General features: G+C 37.2%; 1 protein-coding gene across 1 annotated transcript; it reads left to right on the top strand.

The window, feature by feature from the left end:
* Nucleotides 1–672: 672 nt before the first annotated feature.
* LOC121381010 (post-GPI attachment to proteins factor 3-like) lies at nt 673–21522 on the top strand. The gene is made up of 8 exons (XM_041510082.1): nt 673–762; nt 5133–5500; nt 6235–6384; nt 7647–7709; nt 9755–9816; nt 15038–15174; nt 19302–19506; nt 20565–21522. Exons 2-8 carry the CDS (start codon nt 5186–5188, stop codon nt 20629–20631), a joined length of 999 nt encoding a protein of 332 aa, XP_041366016.1. The 5' UTR covers nt 673–762; nt 5133–5185; the 3' UTR covers nt 20632–21522.
* Nucleotides 21523–22977: the final 1455 nt, after the last annotated feature.

Genomic DNA, 22977 nt, shown 5'->3' with positions numbered 1-22977 from the left:
CACTCAACACGTTTTATTTACGGTTATATGCCGTCAGACATATGGTTAAGGACCACACAGATATTGAGAGAGGAAACCCGCTGTCGTCACTTCATGGGCTACTCTTTTCGATCAGCAGCAAAGGATCTTTTGCCAACATGCCATACTAATTCATATAAAAACAGCTTTATTCCTAACATTTTGGAGTTATGGAATGATCTTGACAGTTTAACTCAAAATGAACCATATCTGCGTAAAAAAAAGGAAATCCCAATCCTTCATCTACTCTCTATCTTTATGGAAATCGTAAATGTAACATTATCCATTGTCAGCTTCGTAACTATGCTAGCAACTTAAACTATCATTTATTTTTAAGCCACCTTTCTGATAGCCCAAGCTGTGCATGTGGAGATAACTGTGAAGATAATTTTCATTATTTTTATGTCTGCCCTCTGCCCGGTAACAGATGCTGGCTTTACAGGCTTTCATGGGGCGGGACATAGGATCGATCCCGTCGGTGGGCCGACAGTGTTATTTCTCGTTCGGGCCAGTACACCATGACTGGTATATGAAAAGCCGTTAAAAAAACATAAAAAATAATAATAAGTGCCATTATCATATGCAAAAGGCCAATACTCTTAGTGAATTTTAATTTGACAAATCTGTTCTCCGAATATCAAAATAGATCCAGGGGCAGATAACTCTAAATTAGTCAACACCATCTTGACATCGAAGTTGTAATCTTATTCATGTTTTCATAGAAAATTGATCCATGATGATTCGGTATATTTTATTGCGTGTGTGATGTGCACTTTTAATTTAGTGCAGACGAGAAGTTTTAATTCAAATTTGAAATGACAGCTGCATTTATTAACTTAACCGTTGTATATACCCATCGAGTATTTGACGTAAGAGTCAGACTCGGAGAGCTGGGCAGTTGGCCTCAGACCACAATTAATTTTGCTATATGTTTCTATATAGCCTTAGTGGCTATAACATTTTTATTAATATCAGCAGGCCCGTGGATTTTTGTATGCACCTTTGCCTGCCTGGGGGACACATACCCTGAAAAGGACAACCCCTGTTGTCCAGCTCTTTCTCCCAGCATATTGGTTTAAATAAACACACCCTCTAAACCAGGCCGAAGTACACCCATTTTACACAAAAAGCACTACTTTTGCATGGGCTGGAATTACCACAAACAAGTCTTCAATGTCAACAAGTTACACATGTTTACAAACTGCATGTTCTCCCCTGTCACTTAGTCAAATAGTTGCCACTCCAGTCAAATAGTTTCCACTTCATAGCTGTCTGCCATGAAATAATAACAGTCAAACAGCAGACTACTTGTGCGGTCAAATTTCTGGATTTTGGACAACCAAATGGGAAGATAACTGTAATCTGAGGCCTATCAGTCCATTTTGTCACCTAAAAACTGGCCCACACTAATGCATTCCAATGATATACATATTAAAGCAATGCTCAGTAAGTATCGGGATGTCACCTTTAAAATGAGAGTAGACAGAGGCTGTGTTAAAACACCTACCACAGTGCCTTGCCATGGCCAATTCTGGCAATGGAAACTTGAGGGACACCAACTTCAAAATGTAATAAGATTATCAAATGTTAGAATTTCTTCATACAATGAACAGCTATTTTTTCTTCCAGCGCCCTCAATAGTTTAAGAAGTAGCAGGCTACAACAGTGATGATAGCAGGGGGCAAAGCGGGGGGTCTGGGGGCCCTCCCCTAGAAACATTTGAAAAATCGAACCTCCGAGATGTATTCTCATGGCCTCTGTTAGTGCAAATCAGTCACCATCCATTAAATGCAGCAACTGAACAATTTATTAAAGAAGAGAAAGCACTTTTTTTTTACCATCAACGAAAAGTAGGTGGCGGCAAAAGCTGTTTCAGGCGGCGATTTGCCGCCGGAGACCGGGTACTTTTGAGGGCTCTGTTCTTCTACATATGTTCCATCTACACAGTGTTGTCTTGGAAAGATTTTAAAATATTTAAAGGAAAAAAAATCAATCATTAGATTTTACTTCATTTTTAATGAAATATTAAACTTAAATTTAAATTTTTGAAACAAATTAAAATCTGAAACTAAAATTTTGCATTTTAGATATGATAATTGGAGGCTTATTAAAGATATGGTGGCTGAATTCATGGTACCTTATTAGAAATGTGTTAGAGGGATGGTGAAAGTCACAAAATTGGGGCCATTTGCAACAGATTTTTACACACTAATTTCAGGGAAAATTAGACATGATAGGCCTCAGATTCAATTTTAACCAGCTATATTTACTGAATCTACTTCATTTACTGTATTAGACATGTAACCACTTTGTAAAAGGCAAAACAGCCCATATAAATGCATATTAGTGTGAATATGCCCTAAAGATGTTACTTAGGTATACACCATAATATGTTTTTTGTTGACGACAACTTTAAAAATTAAGATTTTGGCACAAAATGCTGATATAAATCCTACCAAGAGGTACTTGCACCATATTTTTCAGTTTCCAGTGATTACTGTTAACAAGTGTAATCATGTGCCAGTGTCTTGGAGACCTCAGTGTAGTATTTCTTGATTGGAAGGATGTTTGTAGTAATGACCACTGAATATGCATTATGGATTATTCTGCTATATGTATTACAAGCCAGATGTTAACCTTTTTGGCACATTTTCTGCAATAAACTTGACAAGTGTACCAGCATCTGATTACTGAATACAATAAATACATTCAGACAGCATAGAATATTAGCCTATTAGATTTTCTAAGGATAAAAGACCATTTTTTAAAAAGTGTGTAATTTACATAAATGTAGGTGAAATGTATTATTAGAGTACTTAATCTTGTTAAAAACTGTATACTATTTATTTAAAGTATGAATATATATTTCGATCTTCTGTCCAATTGCAATAATTGAGAAACTCATTAAAATTCAATATTTAAATATTTTTTTAAATCTCAATATTGACTAACAAAATCCAACTTTTGCTCTTTTTTACCAAATTATTAGCTCAAAACTGTTAAAAAATATTGCAACAACATGTAGTAACATCAGAGGTCATTTTATGCTATTTTGGAGGATACTGAAATTTAAAAGTTGAACATTTTAATTTTAATTTTTAATAAAAAAAAAAAATTGTTTTTAATTTAATAAAATATTTAGAAAATAAATAAATGAGTTTTCATATTCCTTGTGGTATTCACAATCAGTCTGTGTAATTTCACCTCTCTGGCTATAATACTTTCAACAGAATCAAGCATTTAACCAGTGTAATGTGTGAACTATATTAGGCCTCAGACCACAATTAATTTTGCTATATGTTTCTATATAGCCTTAGTGGCTATAACATTTTTATTAATATCAGCAGGCCCGTGGATTTTTGTATGCACCTTTGCCTGCCTGGGGGACACATACCCTGAAAAGGACAACTCCTGTTGTCCAGCTCTTTCTCCCAGCATATTGGTTTAAACAAACACACCCTCTAAACCAGGCCGGAGTACACCCATTTTACACAAAAAGCACTACTTTTGCATGGGCCGGAATTACCACAAACAAGTCTTCAATGTCAACAAGTTACATATGTTTACAAACTGCATGTTCTCCCCGTCACTGCAGTCAAATAGTTGCCACTTCATAGCTGTCTGCCATGAAATAATCACAGTCAAACAGCAGACTACTTGCACGGTCAAATTTCTGGATTTTGGACAACCAAATGGGAAGATAACTGTAATCTGAGGCCAGTTATCAACGCTTTCTTACCGTCGGAGACCAATATATATAAATTCTGCGCAATCGCTGCGTACCAAAGGTCAAAGATTCTCGCTCTAATACAACAATAATCCTATGTTTGACGTTAAATACCTTTACATCGATCATTTTCGAGCTCCCTGATAAAAAATAAAATCACATATTTAATATTAATCACTAATACACACACTACAGGAAGAAACCTGACTGCACCCCCTTTCAATAATGTTCCAGTTAAATATATATTTGCTGACAGGTTTCTTCCTGTAGTATTAGTGATTAATATGTGATTTAAATTAAATTTTTTTATCGAAGCTCAAAAATGATCGATGTGAAGGTATTCAACGTCAAATATAGGATTGTTATTGTATTAGAGTAGGAATCTTTGACTGCCATTTGATAGGCAGTGATTGTGCAGAATTTATATAGATTGGTCTCTGACGGCAAGAGAGCATTGATAAATGTCCAAATGTCCATCTAGCTCTCTTACCACCACATGGAATGCCTTTTTTATAATATGATGGAATTTACTACACACTATGTATTTCTGAGCCGATTGTTTCCTAAATTGGACACACAAATAGTATTTTTTATTAATTCCAAAACACATTTGCTTTTCTTCTTACGTCAAGCCAAACTGAAATTATTTATAAAAAAAAAATTGTAGGAGGATGTGATGGACTATGAATATCTTACAGATACACTATCAAAAACTGTCCTTCATGGGGGCAAGACGTAGCCTAGTGGTAAAGCGCTCGCTTGATGTGTGGTCAGTCTGGGATTGATCCCTGTTGGTGAGCCCATTGGACTATTTCTCGTTCCAGCCAGTGCACCACGACTGGTATATCAAAGGCTGTAGTATGTGCTATCCTGTCTGGGCTGGTGCATCTAAAAGATCCCTTTCTACTAAAGGAAAAATTGTAGTGGGTTTGATCTCTATGACTGTGTCAAAATGACCAAATGTTTGACATCCAATAGCCGATGATTAATAAATCAGTGTGCTCTAGTGGTATCATTAAACAAAACAAACAAACTGTTCTTCATTTAAAATCGTGCCGTATTACTTCTATGTTCTTTGAATTTTTTTTGTGAAAGCACGATTTTTTATTACATTATATTTTGTTCACAAGAGGAGCCTTGATTAATTTGTTACATAAAAAGCATGGTGATGATGGAGAGTGGATGTAAAGACAATAAAAAAAATTTAATACCCCAAGAGAATATTAATCAGGGACTCTGTTCTTTACCCACTGAGCTAATAGCCGCTGCTATTGTGGGTTTTTTTTACAAAAACTAGTAGCCTACATTTACACACTAACAATTGTACATGTCCAGTCAGAGACCAGTAGACTTCAATATCAAATTAAAATATATTTATTTATTACAGATATTGTTCTGCTCCCCAGATTGGAAAATAGTTATGTCTTTACAGTCGGGACAATGGCAGCTACACTCATTAACAACGGTCTTAGCAGGATCAGCTGTAAAATTACACTGACTGCAGTTACGATAGCCGCATTTGTCCACACTCTTGTTGAGGCTTCTGCTGGTGACAGATCTTGGATATTTCAGAAATGTCTGTATGCATGCCAGAAAACCGACTGTCGAGATGAACACAAATACCGGCAGTCCCAGCCCTTGTACATGCAGCTGCTACAGTGGAGCTGCATCGATGAATGCAAGTACGACTGTATGTGGAAGACGGTGGACGCCTTTCACAACGACAATAGCAATGTTCCACAGTTCTATGGAAAGGTGAACATTTCTGACCTTCGAGGAATTTTGTTTTTCTTTAAAATTTTGATCAGCGACGAAGGGTTCAAAATAAGAAGCCAAAAATAGAACCATGGCCAAAAGAAATATATCCTGCTAAGAAAAAATGTGATAGGCCATAAGTTTTCAAATTTCATGGGAACTAGTTTTTAGGTTCCATGTCTCGTGATCAGGGGAACTGTTTTTAAAAAAAAAATTATATATATATTATTTCCGTTGAATAGTCATACTTGATATAATAATCAGGAGAGTGAAATTTTGGTTGCATGATTTTACTGACACGCTACCAACACGGTACCAGAAACAATCGTTTCTGTGAAATCTGAAGGTCTGATATGGGCTGCAGGAAATAAGGCAGCATGGAAGGAGGGGAATATTTGGTGGAAAACGTGACTGAACTAGATCCCATCCCCTAAATTAAAATCTGTTTTAAAAGAGTTGTGAAATAGGTGCACCTGACAAGTTGTGTATATGACATAATATTAATATATAAATCTCTTAACGCGCCATTAACCCATAATTTGTTATGGTTGAAAAACTAGCAGCTGTTTTGATGGATATGTGTTATAGTTTTTTTCTGTTTCCCAGAATTCTTGTTAAATTGATTGATTACGCCAAGTGACATCATGTACTGATATTCTGAAGTTAAATACATGTAAATATTGTAGTTTTTTTTTTTACATGCTACACTGAATGATAAATATGTTTTTTTACAGTGGCCGTTTGTCAGACTGTGGGGGATGCAGGAACCAGCATCAGTAGTATTTTCTTTGCTAAATGGTCTCGGTCATCTTGGCATCTTCTATTTCCAGTCAAAAGTACCAAAGTCTACACCCATGTATTATGTTTGGCATGGTTCTGCTATTGTAAGTGTATTTAAATTTCGAATACTGGCATAAATCCTAAGATTGATTATCTTTCTCTTTATTTAATGGCAAAATAAAAAAAAGTAAAATATTTGAGGTAATTACATGTAATGTGTTTAATATTCATATGATCTGGGCTCTGTTTTACGAAGTGATCTTAGCGCTAATATTACTTTAATTGCATAGCTACCTTATGAACTAAAGGTGATCTTGGCGCCAAGATTGCTTCGTAAAGCGGTGCCCAGATCATAATAAATATTTTTTTAAAGGAATATGTTATTAGTTAACTGATACCATTATAATTTGTTATTAATAGTACTTACAATTTATATTTTAAAGTACAGAAAGCAGCTTATTTAATAATAAAAATGTTATATATGCTTATTGATTATTACCAAGGTTCCCAACCTTCTCAGACTATTCCAATTTTTCACAAAAACATTAATGTTATTTCTTTCCCTCCCTTTCCACTATTATGACATATGTATAGTTTGTTATGGTAAATTATATGATCAAATATATTAATAGTTATATATGAATACAATGTAGGTAGCTCAGAGTGAAAGCTGAATTTGAACTAACCTTTTTTTTTTTTTAGTTCAAGGACATTGGAAATGGGGGGGGGGGGGGTGGGGGGCATAGGGTCACTAGCACTCTGAACTCCAGTTTAAAATCTTGAATTAACATTTTACTGCCCCAAACTCCCACCCCTGCCCTAGTTGCTGTCATCGTCTGACACTTATACATTTAAAAAAAAAAAAATTCATAAAGTCCCAGTGGTCAAGTGTTCGCTTGATGCACAGTTGGTCCAGGATCGATCCCTGTCAGTAGATCCTATGGGTTATTTCTCGTTCCAGCCAGTGCTCCACAACTTGTGTAACAAAGGCAGTGGTATGTACTATCTTGTCTGTGGGATGGTGCATATAAAAGATTCCTTGCTGCTAATAAAAAAAGAGAGAGTAGCCCATGAAGTGGCGACAGTGGGTTTCCTCTCTCAATGTCTGTGTGGTCCATAACCATATGTCTGATGCCATATAATGGTAAAAAAATGTTTTGAGTTCATTATTAAATAAAACATTTCCATCCTTTATCATAAAATCTCTTTAATTCCCATCCCCACTGCTATTGGGAATCCTTAATTCATGTGTATATTAATTTCTGTTCATTATTTTATTATTTCAGTGCAATATGAGCCAGTTTTAATCTGTACAAATATATGGTATTTTGTAACAAGTTTCATATCAGCTTCTAAAGTTTTTCAGATTTCTGCTAATGCTTGGTTCTGGTCCATGGTGTTTCATACAAGAGATAAAGATTTTACGGAGGTGTGGTATTAGTGTTTTATAATTGCGATGTTTCAAACTATGAGAACTATTTTCAAAACACATTTAAGTGCATGGAGTTAACTCCTTTACGTCTTACTTGGAGTACCGTACTACAGAAATAACCATGTAAAGCTGATTACATCAACTTAGTCTGAACTACAAGTCATGGACTTGTTAAAATGCAACATCTTTTATTAAAAAAAAAATTGTATGCAAAAATATTACTTTTTATTTTAATAAGTGCACATGTAAAAATATAACTTCTTTTAAGTTTTTTTTTTCTTGTATGTGAAAAACCGCAACTTTTTATTTTAATAAGTGCACATGTTTTCTTGTGGGGATTTTCTTCTCTGTTTTTTTTTTGTCTTGATTGCAGTACTGGTAAAAATATAGGGCCAAATTTACAACGCTTGTTTATGTCTTACACGCATGTAACTACATACATTTACAATGCTTAAACACCTGTTTATGTCTTACATGCGTGTAACTACATACATTTACAATGCTTAAACACCTGTTTATGTCTTACACACGTGTAACTACATACATTGACAATACCTAAACACCTGTTTATGTCTTACACGCATGTAACTACGTACATTTACAATGCTTAAACACCTGTTTATGTCTTACACGCATGTAACTACGTACATTTACAATGCTTAAACACCTCTTACACGCATGTAACTATGTACATTTACAATGCTTAAACACCTGTTTGTCTTACACGCATGTAACTACATACATTTACAATGCTTAAACACCTGTTTATGTCTTACACACCTGTAACTACGTACATTTACAATGCTTAAACACCTGTTTATGTCTTGCACGCATGTAACTACGTACATTTACAATGCTTAAACACCTGTTTATGTCTTGCACGCATGTAACTACGTACATTTACAATGCTTAAACACCTGTTTGTCTTGCACACATGTAACTACGTACATTTACAATGCTTAAACACCTGTTTATGTCTTACACACATGTAACTACGTACATTTACAATGCTTAAACACCTGTTTATGTCTTACACGCATGTAACTACGTACATTTACAATGCTTAAACACCTCTTACACGCATGTAACTATGTACATTTACAATGCTTAAACACCTGTTTGTCTTACACGCATGTAACTACATACATTTACAATGCTTAAACACCTGTTTATGTCTTACACGCATGTAACTACGTACATTTACAATGCTTAAACACCTGTTTATGTCTTACACACCTGTAACTACGTACATTTACAATGCTTAAACACCTGTTTATGTCTTGCACGCATGTAACTACGTACATTTACAATGCTTAAACACCTGTTTATGTCTTGCACGCATGTAACTACGTACATTTACAATGCTTAAACACCTGTTTATGTCTTGCACGCATGTAACTACGTACATTTACAATGCTTAAACACCTGTTTATGTCTTGCACGCATGTAACTACGTACATTTACAATGCTTAAACACCTGTTTTTGTCTTACACGCATGTAACTACGTACATTTACAATGCTTAAACACCTCTTACATGCATGTAACTACGTACATTTACAATGCTTAAACACCTGTTTGTCTTACACGCATGTAACTACATACATTTACAATGCTTAAACACCTGTTTATGTCTTACACGCATGTAACTACATACATTTACAATGCTTAAATACCTGTTTGTCTTACACGCATGTAACTACATACATTTACAATGCTTAAACACCTGTTTATGTCTTACACGCATGTAACTACATACATTCACAATGTTTAAACACCTGTTTGTCTTACACACGTAACTACATACATTCACAATGCTTAAACACCTGTTTATGTCTTACACACATGTAACTACATATATTTACAATGCTTAAACACCTGTATTTAAGAGTAACAGGCTTCATTAATTCGGCCCATTATGTATCCAGTAAGTTTTATGGTAGTACATGGGTTGTATTTGTTTGGCAAAAATAACTTACTTGCTTTGCAGTTTTAATTTTTTTAACATTTTATTTTCGTTCTGTTTTTGGTTCTGTTTTTCAGATGATGGATTATTTCTGTGCATTTTCGCTCGTCGTTTATACTCTATTTGCTTTTGGTTGTCGGTAAATATTAATACTTAAATTATGGTTGCTAAAAATAATGTTCTTATGAATGTTTTATAGTTAAAATCAATGAAGGATATGGGGTTACGTACAGCTTTATCCATAATTTCTTCACTTGATTTTCACTCACTTTTTGTTTTCCCTCTCCCTGTGCAGGGCTACCCTCTGGCACTTGCCAAATTCACAAATTGCTAATTTTTAAAACAGTTGGCGAATTTTATTTTAGTTTGGCGAAATAATTTCATGTAATAATTGACATTTTTTGGAAAAATAACTGACAATTTCTGCAATTTTTAAAGTTTAATGGACAATTAAATTATTTGGCGAATTGTTTTGCTCACCCAGAGCTAGCCCTGCTGTGCATGTACCCAGATCCTAAAACACATTTTCTTTTCATACCTAACTGACCGTACACAGTAAATTAATTTTCCCTTCTACCCATGGACTGGTTTGACGTATTTCAACAGCCACTGAAAGGGCAATAATCGTCCATTGTGTCAGAGGTAGCAGTATCCAAACACGAGACAGTCTTTTCCTTCCCTTTCACTCTTATGGTCTATCATTGACCTCTGAGTACCCATTGTGTCAGAGGTAGCAGTATCCAAACACGAGACAGTCTTTTCCTTCCCTTTCACTCTTATGGTCTATCATTGACCTCTGAGTACCCTTTGTGTCAGAGGTAGCAGTATCCAAACACGAGACAAGTCTTTTCCTTCCCTTTCACTCTTATGGTCTATCATTGACCTCTGAGTACCCATTGTGTCAGAGGTAGCAGTATCCAAACACGAGACAGTCTTTTCCTTCCCTTTCACTCTTATGGTCTATCATTGACCTCTGAGTACCCTTTGTGTCAGAGGTAGCAGTATCCAAACACGAGACAAGTCTTTTCCTTCCCTTTCACTCTTATGGTCTATCATTGACCTCTGAGTACCCATTGTGTCAGAGGTAGCAGTATCCAAACACGAGACAGTCTTTTCCTTCCCTTTCACTCTTATGGACTATCATTGACCTCGGAGTACCCATTGTGTCAGAGGTAGCAGTATCCAAACACGAGACAGTCTTTTCCTTCCCTTTCACTCTTATGGTCTATCATTGACCTCTGAGTACCCTTTGTGTCAGAGGTAGCAGTATCCAAACACGAGACAGTCTTTTCCTTCCCTTTCACTCTTATGGTCTATCATTGACCTCTGAGTACCCTTTGTGTCAGAGGTAGCAGTATCCAAACACGAGACAGTCTTTTCCTTCCCTTTCACTCTTATGGTCTATCATTGACCTCTGAGTACCCATTGTGTCAGAGGTAGCAGTATCCAAACACGAGACAGTCTTTTCCTTCCCTTTCACTCTTATGGTCTATCATTGACCTCTGAGTACCCATTGTGTCAGAGGTAGCAGTATCCAAACACGAGACAGTCTTTTCCTTCCCTTTCACTCTTATGGTCTGTCATTGACCTCGGAGTACCCATTGTGTCAGAGGTAGCAGTATCCAAACACGAGACAGTCTTTTCCTTCCCTTTCACTCTTATGGTCTATCATTGACCTCTGAGTACCCTTTGTGTCAGAGGTAGCAGTATCCAAACACGAGACAGTCTTTTCCTTCCCTTTCACTCTTATGGTCTATCATTGACCTCTGAGTACCCATTGTGTCAGAGGTAGCAGTATCCAAACACGAGACAGTCTTTTCCTTCCCTTTCACTCTTATGGTCTATCATTGACCTCTGAGTACCCATTGTGTCAGAGGTAGCAGTATCCAAACACGAGACAGTCTTTTCCTTCCCTTTCACTCTTATGGTCTGTCATTGACCTCTGAGTACCCATTGTGTCAGAGGTAGCAGTATCCAAACACGAGACAGTCTTTTCCTTCCCTTTCACTCTTATGGTCTATCATTGACCTCTGAGTACCCTTTGTGTCAGAGGTAGCAGTATCCAAACACGAGACAGTCTTTTCCTTCCCTTTCACTCTTATGGTCTGTCATTGACCTCTGAGTACCCATTGTGTCAGAGGTAGCAGTATCCAAACACGAGACAGTCTTTTCCTTCCCTTTCACTCTTATGGTCTGTCATTGACCTCTGAGTACCCTTTGTGTCAGAGGTAGCAGTATCCAAACACGAGACAGTCTTTTCCTTCCCTTTCACTCTTATGGTCTATCATTGACCTCTGAGTACCCATTGTGTCAGAGGTAGCAGTATCCAAACACGAGACAGTCTTTTCCTTCCCTTTCACTCTTATGGTCTATCATTGACCTCTGAGTACCCTTTGTGTCAGAGGTAGCAGTATCCAAACACGAGACAGTCTTTTCCTTCCCTTTCACTCTTATGGTCTATCATTGACCTCTGAGTACCCATTGTGTCAGAGGTAGCAGTATCCAAACACGAGACAGTCTTTTCCTTCCCTTTCACTCTTATGGTCTATCATTGACCTCTGAGTACCCATTGTGTCAGAGGTAGCAGTATCCAAACACGAGACAGTCTTTTCCTTCCCTTTCACTCTTATGGTCTATCATTGACCTCTGAGTACCCATTGTGTCAGAGGTAGCAGTATCCAAACACGAGACAGTCTTTTCCTTCCCTTTCACTCTTATGGTCTGTCATTGACCTCTGAGTACCCATTGTGTCAGAGGTAGCAGTATCCAAACACGAGACAGTCTTTTCCTTCCCTTTCACTCTTATGGTCTGTCATTAACCTCTGAGTACCCTTTGTGTCAGAGGTAGCAGTATCCAAACACGAGACAGTCTTTTCCTTCCCTTTCACTCTTATGGTCTATCATTGACCTCTGAGTACCCATTGTGTCAGAGGTAGCAGTATCCAAACACGAGACAGTCTTTTCCTTCCCTTTCACTCTTATGGTCTATCATTGACCTCTGAGTACCCATTGTGTCAGAGGTAGCAGTATCCAAACACGAGACAGTCTTTTCCTTCCCTTTCACTTTTAAGGTCTATCATTGACCTCTGAGTACCCATTGTGTCAGAGGTAGCAGTATCCAAACACGAGACAGTCTTTTCCTTCCCTTTCACTCTTATGGTCTGTCATTGACCTCTGAGTACCCATTGTGTCAGAGGTAGCAGTATCCAAACACGAGACAGTCTTTTCCTTCCCTTTCACTCTTATGGTCTATCATTGACCTCTGAGTACCCTTTGTGTCAGAGGTAGCAGTATCCAAACACGAGACAGTCTTTTCCTTCCCTTTCACTCTTATGGTCTATCATTGACCTCTGAGTACCCATTGTGTCAGAGGTAGCAGTATCCAAACACGAGACAGTCTTTTCCTTCCCTTTCACTCTTATGGTCTATCATTGACCTCTGAGTACCCATTGTGTCAGAGGTAGCAGTATCCAAACACGAGACAGTCTTTTCCTTCCCTTTCACTCTTATGGTCTATCATTGAGTACCCATTGTGTCAGAGGTGTCAGAGGTAGCAGTATCCAAACACGAGACAGTCTTTTCCTTCCCTTTCACTCTTATGGTCTGTCATTGACCTCTGAGTACCCATTGTGTCAGAGGTAGCAGTATCCAAACACGAGACAGTCTTTTCCTTCCCTTTCACTCTTATGGTCTGTCATTGACCTCTGAGTACCCATTGTGTCAGAGGTAGCAGTATCCAAACACGAGACAGTCTTTTCCTTCCCTTTCACTCTTATGGTCTATCATTGACCTCTGAGTACCCTTTGTGTCAGAGGTAGCAGTATCCAAACACGAGACAGTCTTTTCCTTCCCTTTCACTCTTATGGTCTATCATTGACCTCTGAGTACCCATTGTGTCAGAGGTAGCAGTATCCAAACACGAGACAGTCTTTTCCTTCCCTTTCACTCTTATGGTCTGTCATTGACCTCTGAGTACCCTTTGTGTCAGAGGTAACAGTATCCAAACACGAGACAGTCTTTTCCTTCCCTTTCACTCTTATGGTCTGTCATTGACCTCTGAGTACCCATTGTGTCAGAGGTAGCAGTATTCAAACACGAGACAGTCTTTTCCTTCCCTTTCACTCTTATGGTCTATCATTGACCTCTGAGTACCCATTGTGTCAGAGGTAGCAGTATCCAAACACGAGACAGTCTTTTCCTTCCCTTTCACTCTTATGGTCTGTCATTGACCTCTGAGTACCCATTGTGTCAGAGGTAGCAGTATCCAAACACGAGACAGTCTTTTCCTTCCCTTTCACTCTTATGGTCTGTCATTGACCTCTGAGTACCCATTGTGTCAGAGGTAGCAGTATCCAAACACGAGACAGTCTTTTCCTTCCCTTTCACTCTTATGGTCTGTCATTGACCTCTGAGTACCCATTGTGTCAGAGGTAGCAGTATCCAAACACGAGACAGTCTTTTCCTTCCCTTTCACTCTTATGGTCTGTCATTGACCTCTGAGTACCCATTGTGTCAGAGGTAGCAGTATCCAAACACGAGACAGTCTTTTCCTTCTCTTTCACTCTTATGGTCTATCATTGACCTCTGAGTACCCATTGTTATAAGGGGCAGGACGTAGCCCAGTGGTAAAGTGCTCACTTGATGCGCGGTCAATGTAGGATCGATCCCCGTCAGTGTGCCCATTGGGCTATTTCTCATTCTAGCCAGTGCACCACGACTGGTATATCAAAGGCCATGGTATGTACTACCCTGTCTGTGGGATGGTGCATATAAAATATTCCTTGCTGCTAATCAAAAAGAGTAGCCCATGAAGTGGCGACAGTGGGTTTCCACTCTCAATATCGTAGGTCCGACACCATATAACCATAAATAAAAATGTGTTGCATGTGTCATTAAATGAAACATTTCCTTCCCTTTGTTATAAGAACAAGATAATATGAAAACATATTATACCTAAATATTACATTAATATTTTACTGAAAATGTATTGTTAGTTATCGTAATCAAATACTAAAGAATTACTGAAAGATAAATTGACGGTAATCTGTAAAAGCTGAACGTACATGGTATCAGACATTTTTTTCATAATTAGTTATTTCAAAAATGATCACTGTGTAGATGTTTATCATTTTTGGAATTATTTGTTTTAAAAAGATTCTGATAGAACCACCACCCTCACTAATCACCCAAACCATCAGCTCCCCACCCAGATTTTGTGATAATTTCTAGGATAGTTTTAGTGGTATGTAATTAAAAAAACCTACATGGAATATAAAATCTGTAGTGATATTAAAGGCATGATGTCTGTCATGATTTGATACATACTAGGAATGCCTAATTTATATTTTTATTTATTTCAGTGTGTTGGATACGAAGAAACGATGGCGTATTGTAATACTTGGAATTTGTCTTGGTGGCTTTTATCTGTCACACATAGCGTATTTAGGTTTGGTTAAGTTTGACTATGGGTACAACATGAAAGTCAATATTGCTACAGGTATGTTAATAGTTATGCAGAGTATTCCATAGTTTTTCTCACTTGTGAAATGAGTTGTAGGTGTTTCTTATGTGATAATGACACCACCAGAGCACATTGATTTATTAATCATTGGCTAGTATTGGATGTCAAACATTTGGTAATTTTTTAAATAAAGTCTTAGAAAGGAAACCAGCTACATTTTTCTATTAGTAACAAGGAATCTTTTTATTTGCACAATCCCACAAACAGGATAGCACATACCAGGGCTTTTGATATACCAGTCGTGGTGCACTGGCTGGGACGAGAAATAGCCCAATGGGTCCACCGACGGGGAGCGACCCCAGGTGAGCAGTTTACCACAGAGTTACATCCCACCCTTGTGATGATGAAAGCATCAGCATGTTGTTTTTACATCCCACCCTTGTGATGATGAAAGCATCAGCATGTTGTTTTTTATCCCACCCTTGTGATGATGAAAGCATCAGCATGTTGGTTTTTATCCCACCCTTGTGATGATGAAAGCATCAGCATGTTGGTTTTTTATCCCACCCTTGTGATGATGAAAGCATCAGCATGTTGGTTTTTATCCCACCCTTGTGATGATGAAAGCATCAGCATGTTGTTTTTTATCCCACCCTTGTGATGATGAAAGCATCAGCATGTTGGTTTTTATCCCACCCGTGTGATGGTGAAAGCATCAGCATGTTGTTTTTACATCCCACCCTTGTGATGATGAAAGCATCAGCATGTTGGTTTTTATCCCACCCTTGTGATGATGAAAGCATCAGCATGTTGGTTTTTATCCCACTCGTGTGATGATGAAAGCATCAGCATGTTGTTTTTTATCCCACCCTTGTGATGATGAAAGCATCAGCATGTTGGTTTTTATCCCACCCTTGTGATGATGAAAGCATCAGCATGTTGGTTTTTATCCCACCCTTGTGATGATGAAAGCATCAGCATGTTGTTTTTTATCCCACCCTTGTGATGATGAAAGCATCAGCATGTTTTTTTTTTATCCCACCCTTGTGATGATGAAAGCATCAGCATGTTGTTTTTACATCCCACCCTTGTGATGATGAAAGCATCAGCATGTTGGTTTTTATCCCACCCTTGTGATGATGAAAGCATCAGCATGTTGTTTTTTATCCCACCCTTGTGATGATGAAAGCATCAGCATGTTGTTTTTTATCCCACCCTTGTGATGAAAGCATCAGCATGTTGTTTTTTATCCCACCCTTGTGATGATGAAAGCATCAGCATGTTGTTTTTTATCCCACCCTTGTGATGAAAGCATCAGCATGTTGTTTTTTATCCCACCCTTGTGATGAAAGCATCAGCATGTTGTTTTTACATCCCACCCTTGTGATGATGAAAGCATCAGCATGTTGGTTTTTATCCCACCCTTGTGATGATGAAAGCATCAGCATGTTGTTTTTTATCCCACCCTTGTGATGATGAAAGCATCAGCATGTTGTTTTTTATCCCACCCTTGTGATGAAAGCATCAGCATGTTATTTTTTATCCACCCTTGTGATGAAAGCATCAGCATGTTGTTTTTTTATCCCACCCTTGTGATGAAAGCATCAGCATGTTGTTTTTTATCCCACCCTTGTGATGAAAGCATCAGCATGTTTTTTTTTTTATCCCACACTTGTGATGAAAGCATCAGCATGTTGTTTTTTATCCCACCCTTGTGATGAAAGCATCAGCATGTTTTTTTTATCATCCCACCCTTGTGATGAAAGCATGAGCATGTTGTTTTTACATCCCACCCTTGTGATGATGAAAGGAAGCATCAGCATGTTGTTTTTTATCCCATCCTTGTGATGAAAGCATCAGCATGTTGTTTTTTATCCCACCCTTGTGAAGATGAAAGCATCAGCATGTTTTTTATCCCACCCTTGTGATGATGAAAGCATCAACGTGTTGTTTTTACATCCCACCCTTGTGATGATGAAAGCATCAACATGTTGTTTTTTATCCCACCCTTGTGATGATGAAAGCATCAGCATGTTTTTTTTTTTTATCCCACCCTTGTGATGATGAAAGCATCAGCATGTTGGTTTTTATCCCACCCTTGTGATGATGAAAGCATCAGCATGTTGGATTTTATCCCACCCTTGTGATGATGAAAGCATCAGCATGTTTTTTTTTTTATCCCACCCTTGTGATGAAAGCATCAGCATGTGGTTTTTATCCCACCCTTGTGATGATGAAAGCATCAGCATGTTGTTTTTTATCCCACCCTTGTGATGATGAAAGCATCAACATGTTGTTTTTTATCCCACCCTTGTGATGATGAAAGCATCAGCATGTTTTTTTTTTTTATCCCACCCTTGTGATGATGAAAACATCAGCATGTTGGTTTTTATCCCACCCGTGTGATGATGAAAGCATCAGCATATTGGTTTTTATCCCACCCGTGTGATGATGAAAGCATCAGCATATTGGTTTTTATCCCACCCGTGTGATGATGAAAGCATCAGCATGTTGGTTTTTATCCCACCCGTGTGATGATGAAAGCATCAGCATGTTGTTTTTACATCCCACCCGTGTGATGATGAAAGCATCAGCATGTTGTTTTTACATCCCACCCTTGTGACGATGAAAGCATCAGCATTTTGGTTTTTTATCCCACCCTTGTGATGAAGAAAGCATTAGCATGTTGGTTTTTGTTTTAGGTTAACATACAATCAAACAACCTTGAAAAGTAGCTCAGTGTTTGTGTAAAGTGTAATGGGTCTTGGGATCAATCCTACTTGGTGGACATATATTTGTTTTATGTTCCTACCAACACCAAGTGGTATATCAAAGGATGTGTTATATGGTATCCTGTCTCTGGAAAATTCTATCTATTAAAAATTAATTTCTGCTGTTTTGGTAGGGGTAACATATGTTGCAGCCACATATTTATTTTCTTATACTGTAGACCAAGTGTTGAAATAACAATTTGTGATAATTACCGTAACGCCATTGTTTAAAGTGTGCCTGGGTGTTAATAAATGTTCCTTTTCCTTTCTATTCTTCAATCTTTACCGTGAGCACAATCAAAGCGAGCTGAAGATCACTCTCCTGAAATAGTGCTAAAGTCTGAACCAAATTGTTAACAACTAAGATAAATTACTCTCTTACCTTTAATTACTATTAAATTTTCTCCACTTTTTGTCCAAACATAAATTGTGAAAAAAACATTACATTGACATGGATTCCACATAATAGACTGAAACCATATCACCTATATCAACTTTGTTCAGATCTCCTAGAACAAAACGCAGGCAATTTTTCACCATCTGCTATTTTGCTTTTTTTGTGGAATAGTCTTCAAAGGGGTGAAAACCTAAGTATGTGACATAATTAATCTGACTCATGGTTTGTGTATTATACCTTAGCACATGTCATGACATCATTAGATTATGTCATATCAATCCACCCCTCTTGAAGAGTATTCCATAAACAAGCAAAATGGCAGACGGTAGACAACTGCATGTATTTTGCTCTTTGTGATCTCAGCGAAGTCGATATTGGTGACATTGTTACAGTCTCATATATGTGTCACTATAACGTTTTTTTCACGATTTGTGTCTGGACAAAATTGCGGGGAAATCTTAACAGTAATTAAAGGTAAGGGCAGGGCTGGATTTAAACCTTGGTGGGGCCAGGGCAGGGTCCCGGGGCACTTCAGGTTTGGGGGCCCCTCAACATAGAAATTAAATTACATGACAAATAAAAAAAATGAACTAATTTTATAACTATTACATTTTTTTTAAAAAGGAAGTCCTTAGTCTGGGGGGCCCCTCTGGCAGGGTGGTGGGGGCGGGGCAATTGCCCCCTTATAAATCTGGCACTGGGTAAGGGGAGTAATTTATCATAGTTGTTAACAACTTGGTTCGGACTTTAGGTGAACAATGAAGTTTCAAATAAAATAAATTATAATTTGTATTGCAATGTGATCAACTTGCCCTTGTCCTAAAACTTTTCCATGAGAGTGTAGAGGGGAGCAGGAGTGATCACTCGCTCTTTCTGGTGAAGACTTTCTCAGGATAAAGCCAATATCCTATGTCATTAACCACTTCCTTTCTTTTTTTTCTTTTTTTGGTTTACCTAATCTTAACAACATGTTCTTTACCTCAAACATTTTTCAGGCTTTGTAAATATGTGTGCTTGGCTGCTGTGGTGCTATCGACATAGGAGGAAACAGCCGTATGTTATAAAGTGTGCCTTTGTGATAATCGGCCTTAACATCATGCTTCTGCTTGAAGTCTTTGATCTGCCCCCATACCTGTGGGTTTTTGATGCTCATTCACTGTGGCATGCTGGCACTATTCCACTATTATATCCATGGTATAGGTATGTACATATTATATAATTATAGAGATAGATACCATTTATGTTACGAATTGTAAAATGTAAAAAGCGAGTTGGATATGTTTTTACACAACAAGTTGGAAGATAAATGGTATCTAATGTATATGAATGTAGTATTAATTTTTCACATATCCTAAAAAAAAAAAAAAAAGGTTTAAAAGAAATTTAAACATCTTTTCAACTTTTTACCGCACCTGTACTTATGTGTCACAGAACAATCAGTTTCATGTTAACGTATATGTCACAAATCTATCAATTTCTGCTTTGTTGAATAGTATGACTGTGATGACTGGGTTATTACATACGAGCAGCCAGTAACACAGATGTGTAAGCAAATAATTTCACTTATTGCAACACTTCAGGATGGGTGTAGGTTAGATGAAGAGTACTCAGCTGATGGATTGAGTTTTTTTGTTTGGTTTTTACCCCAAACCAACCAGTTGAAAAAATGCACTTGAAAGATTGTTTGCTGCTTTTCTGTAGTAGTTAAAGTGATTTAAGCAGGTTTCCTCATTCAGTCTAGAACAAGTGTCAGATGGCACCAAAATGTGCTGAGGTGTCATTGAACAAACATTCCTTTCCTTTTGTTTTTCATATCACATACATTGTCTGGTGCAAGGGCCATTATAAATTTAGACTTGTCCCTTCTTTCCAACCAGGGGTGGAATGTAGCTCAGTGGTAGATACATTCACAAAACAAACAATCCTTATTTAAATGTTCTGGCATCTGAACACTGTTTGGGTGGTACGTAATCCAGTGATTCGCGGTCAGTCTAGGATCAACCCCTGCTGGTAGGCCCAAATGTTTTTTTTCTTGTTCCTGCCAGTGCACTACAACTGGTATATCAAAGGCTGTGGTATGTGCTATACTGTATGTGGGATGATGCATATAAAAGATCCCTTGCTACTAATGGAAAAATGTAGGGGATTTTCTTTCTGAGACTAGACATCAAAATTACCACATGTTTGATGTTAATCAAATGTTAACTTTAACACTGTTATTAATAAAATGGTTAGATGCTGTTTATTTTTATTTTCAGTTTTCTCACAGATGACTGCCTTTATCTCCATACTAGAGAGCAAGAAGATATTTACAAACTAGATTAGCGACAGTCAGTGACAGTTGTCACCACCTTTATCTCCATACTAGAGAGCAAGAAGATATTTACAAACTAGATTAGCGACAGTCAGTGACAGTTGTCACCACCTTTATCTCCATACTAGAGAGCAAGAAGATATTTACAAACTAGATTAGCGACAGTCAGTAACAGTTGTCACCACCTTTATCTCCATACTAGAGAGCAAGAAGATATTTACAAACTAGATTAGTGACAGTCAGTAACAGTTGTCACCACCTTTATCTCCATACTAGAGAGCAAGAAGATATTTACAAACTAGATTAGCGACAGTCAGTGACAGTTGTCACCACCTTTATCTCCATACTAGAGAGCAAGAAGATATTTACAAACTAGATTAGCGACAGTCAGTGACAGTTGTCACCACCTTTATCAGGCTATTACACCGCTGCCATTGAATTAGGGTTGTTCGAGAATTTATCACATAGAGAGGAGGAAGGCATTTTGTTTTATAAAACTCCTCACCCATATAAAACTTCATTAAATTCATCTATACATAGAAATAAAATGCAGCAGAGCCACCAAGCTTAAAACAATTGTTACAGTGGGTTTTTTTTTAATTAAACAGATTTATTACTTAGATTTATTACTTTTATATGTCATCTAAAATATAACCATTTGTTTTACTCTATGAGGAATTGTATATTATGTCCCTTACAAAATACATCATTCCGACCAGTGCTCAACAACTTGCAAGTTGCATATATATCTTCCTATCTGTAAGAAAGTGTATATAAAATTATCTTACTGCAAATGTGAAGGAGTGACTGATATAACCACTATGGGTTTCTTTGTTGAATTAGCTAACCAAGTTCTGTGAATCATGAAATGTTTTATTCGAATAATTAATGTTAAAATTGCATTGTTGTAGTCAAAGGTTGTATTTGTTCTTGTTGCATTTTTATAAAAAGCATTTTTCCTAATTCTTAAACATACACATTTCATTACAGTTTATTTTTATGGATATTTCCCACAATGGTTCAAGCACACTATCATGGACACACACCTGAGCTATATGAGCTACTGTTTGTACATGACAGGCATTAAATGGTTAGTGAGAGAGAAATCTGTGTATTGATTAAGTGGTTAGTGAGAGAGAAGTCTGTATAGCGATTAAGTGGTTAGTGAGAGTAAGTTGGTTTTGTAGTCTTCTCCATTCACTGATTTTAGCTGGCACTGGAATGTGAATCTAGCAATACCTACCGTACTAACCTTAAAGCTGACTGCTTAACCATAAGGTAGGTAGAAAGGCACAATGTTTCACACTAACCATCATTTGCCATTTGAATATGCAACATTAAATTTGCTCAAAGCAACAATCAGTTACATGGTGAACAGTTGCATGTTCTGAAAGTATGAAAAAAACCCCTCTGTTCATTAATGATTTGCAATAAAATATGTTAATTTTATATTTTATTTTGCTTAGACTTGGAGTATGATCGGGGAATATTGTTATAATGAATGTTCACATGAAGTTCTAGATAATTGATTAGGTTACACAAATATTTGCATTAACTGGACAATTGATTACCTATAGTCCGTCCCCACACAGAATGCCTTTTTTTCATGCTATGGAATTTACTACAAGTTATTTATTTCTGAGTCGATTGATTTGTAAATTGCACCTTTTGTGTTTTTTGTTATGTCAAACCAAACTGAAGTTATTTACAAAAAACATTAGGTAAAACTCATTTCAACCAACTACCAGTTGACAATTTTTTTGAAATATCAATGATTCCCCTGAGGTAGGGTAGGGTATTTTATTTACATGTCGCTATCTACATAAGATTCAGACATGTCACGCCAGTTGTCAGTGTTATCTCAGTTATGTTAGAAACTAAGTAATTGCATGGTTTGAAGTAGCAGCCTGTGGTGAGCTATCCATTATTTAGACCTAACAGGTGAAAAAAAAAAAAACCCTGTTAAAATCGCAGGTCGTTTTTCAAAAGAGTGAATGTATGGTCAATTATTTCATCTGCTGTTTAGCTCAGGATTCAGCTATAATTATTTTAATTCGATTATGCTCTAAAATATATCTCATAGGTTCAAATGTTTCTCACACAATCCCAAAACCCTGCCCTCACCCCATACTGTCTTATTTCCAGCAAGTCGTATTTATTTCATAGTGGAGCATATTTCTTTTGGCCTGCTATTGTTTAAACAAAAAAAACCCCAAAACCCCTCCCATTTCAAGCCTTGAACTGGTGATTAAACGGAACGCTGCAGTGTTATTAACCTAATGTTCTTGCTCATTAATGATGTCTTTTCTTTATTTTTTGTTTATGAGAGATGGGGATGATGAATTAATAAGCACACC

Source organism: Gigantopelta aegis, chromosome 9, assembly GCF_016097555.1.
Source record: "Gigantopelta aegis isolate Gae_Host chromosome 9, Gae_host_genome, whole genome shotgun sequence".
Taxonomy (NCBI): Eukaryota; Metazoa; Mollusca; class Gastropoda; order Neomphalida; family Peltospiridae; genus Gigantopelta; species Gigantopelta aegis.
Note: the sequence above shows the minus strand (reverse complement) of the source record. Positions and strands in the feature narration are given on the sequence as shown.

Coding starts and splice junctions, on each gene's coding strand:
- LOC121381010 (XM_041510082.1), top strand. CDS start 5,186: ATGGCAGCTACACTCATTAACAACGGTCTTAGCAGGATCAGCTGTAAA. Junction 5,501..6,234: donor TTCCACAGTTCTATGGAAAG/GTGAACATTTCT, acceptor GTTTTTTTACAG/TGGCCGTTTGTCAGACTGTG. Junction 19,507..20,564: donor CTATTATATCCATGGTATAG/GTATGTACATAT, acceptor TTTTATTTTCAG/TTTTCTCACAGATGACTGCC.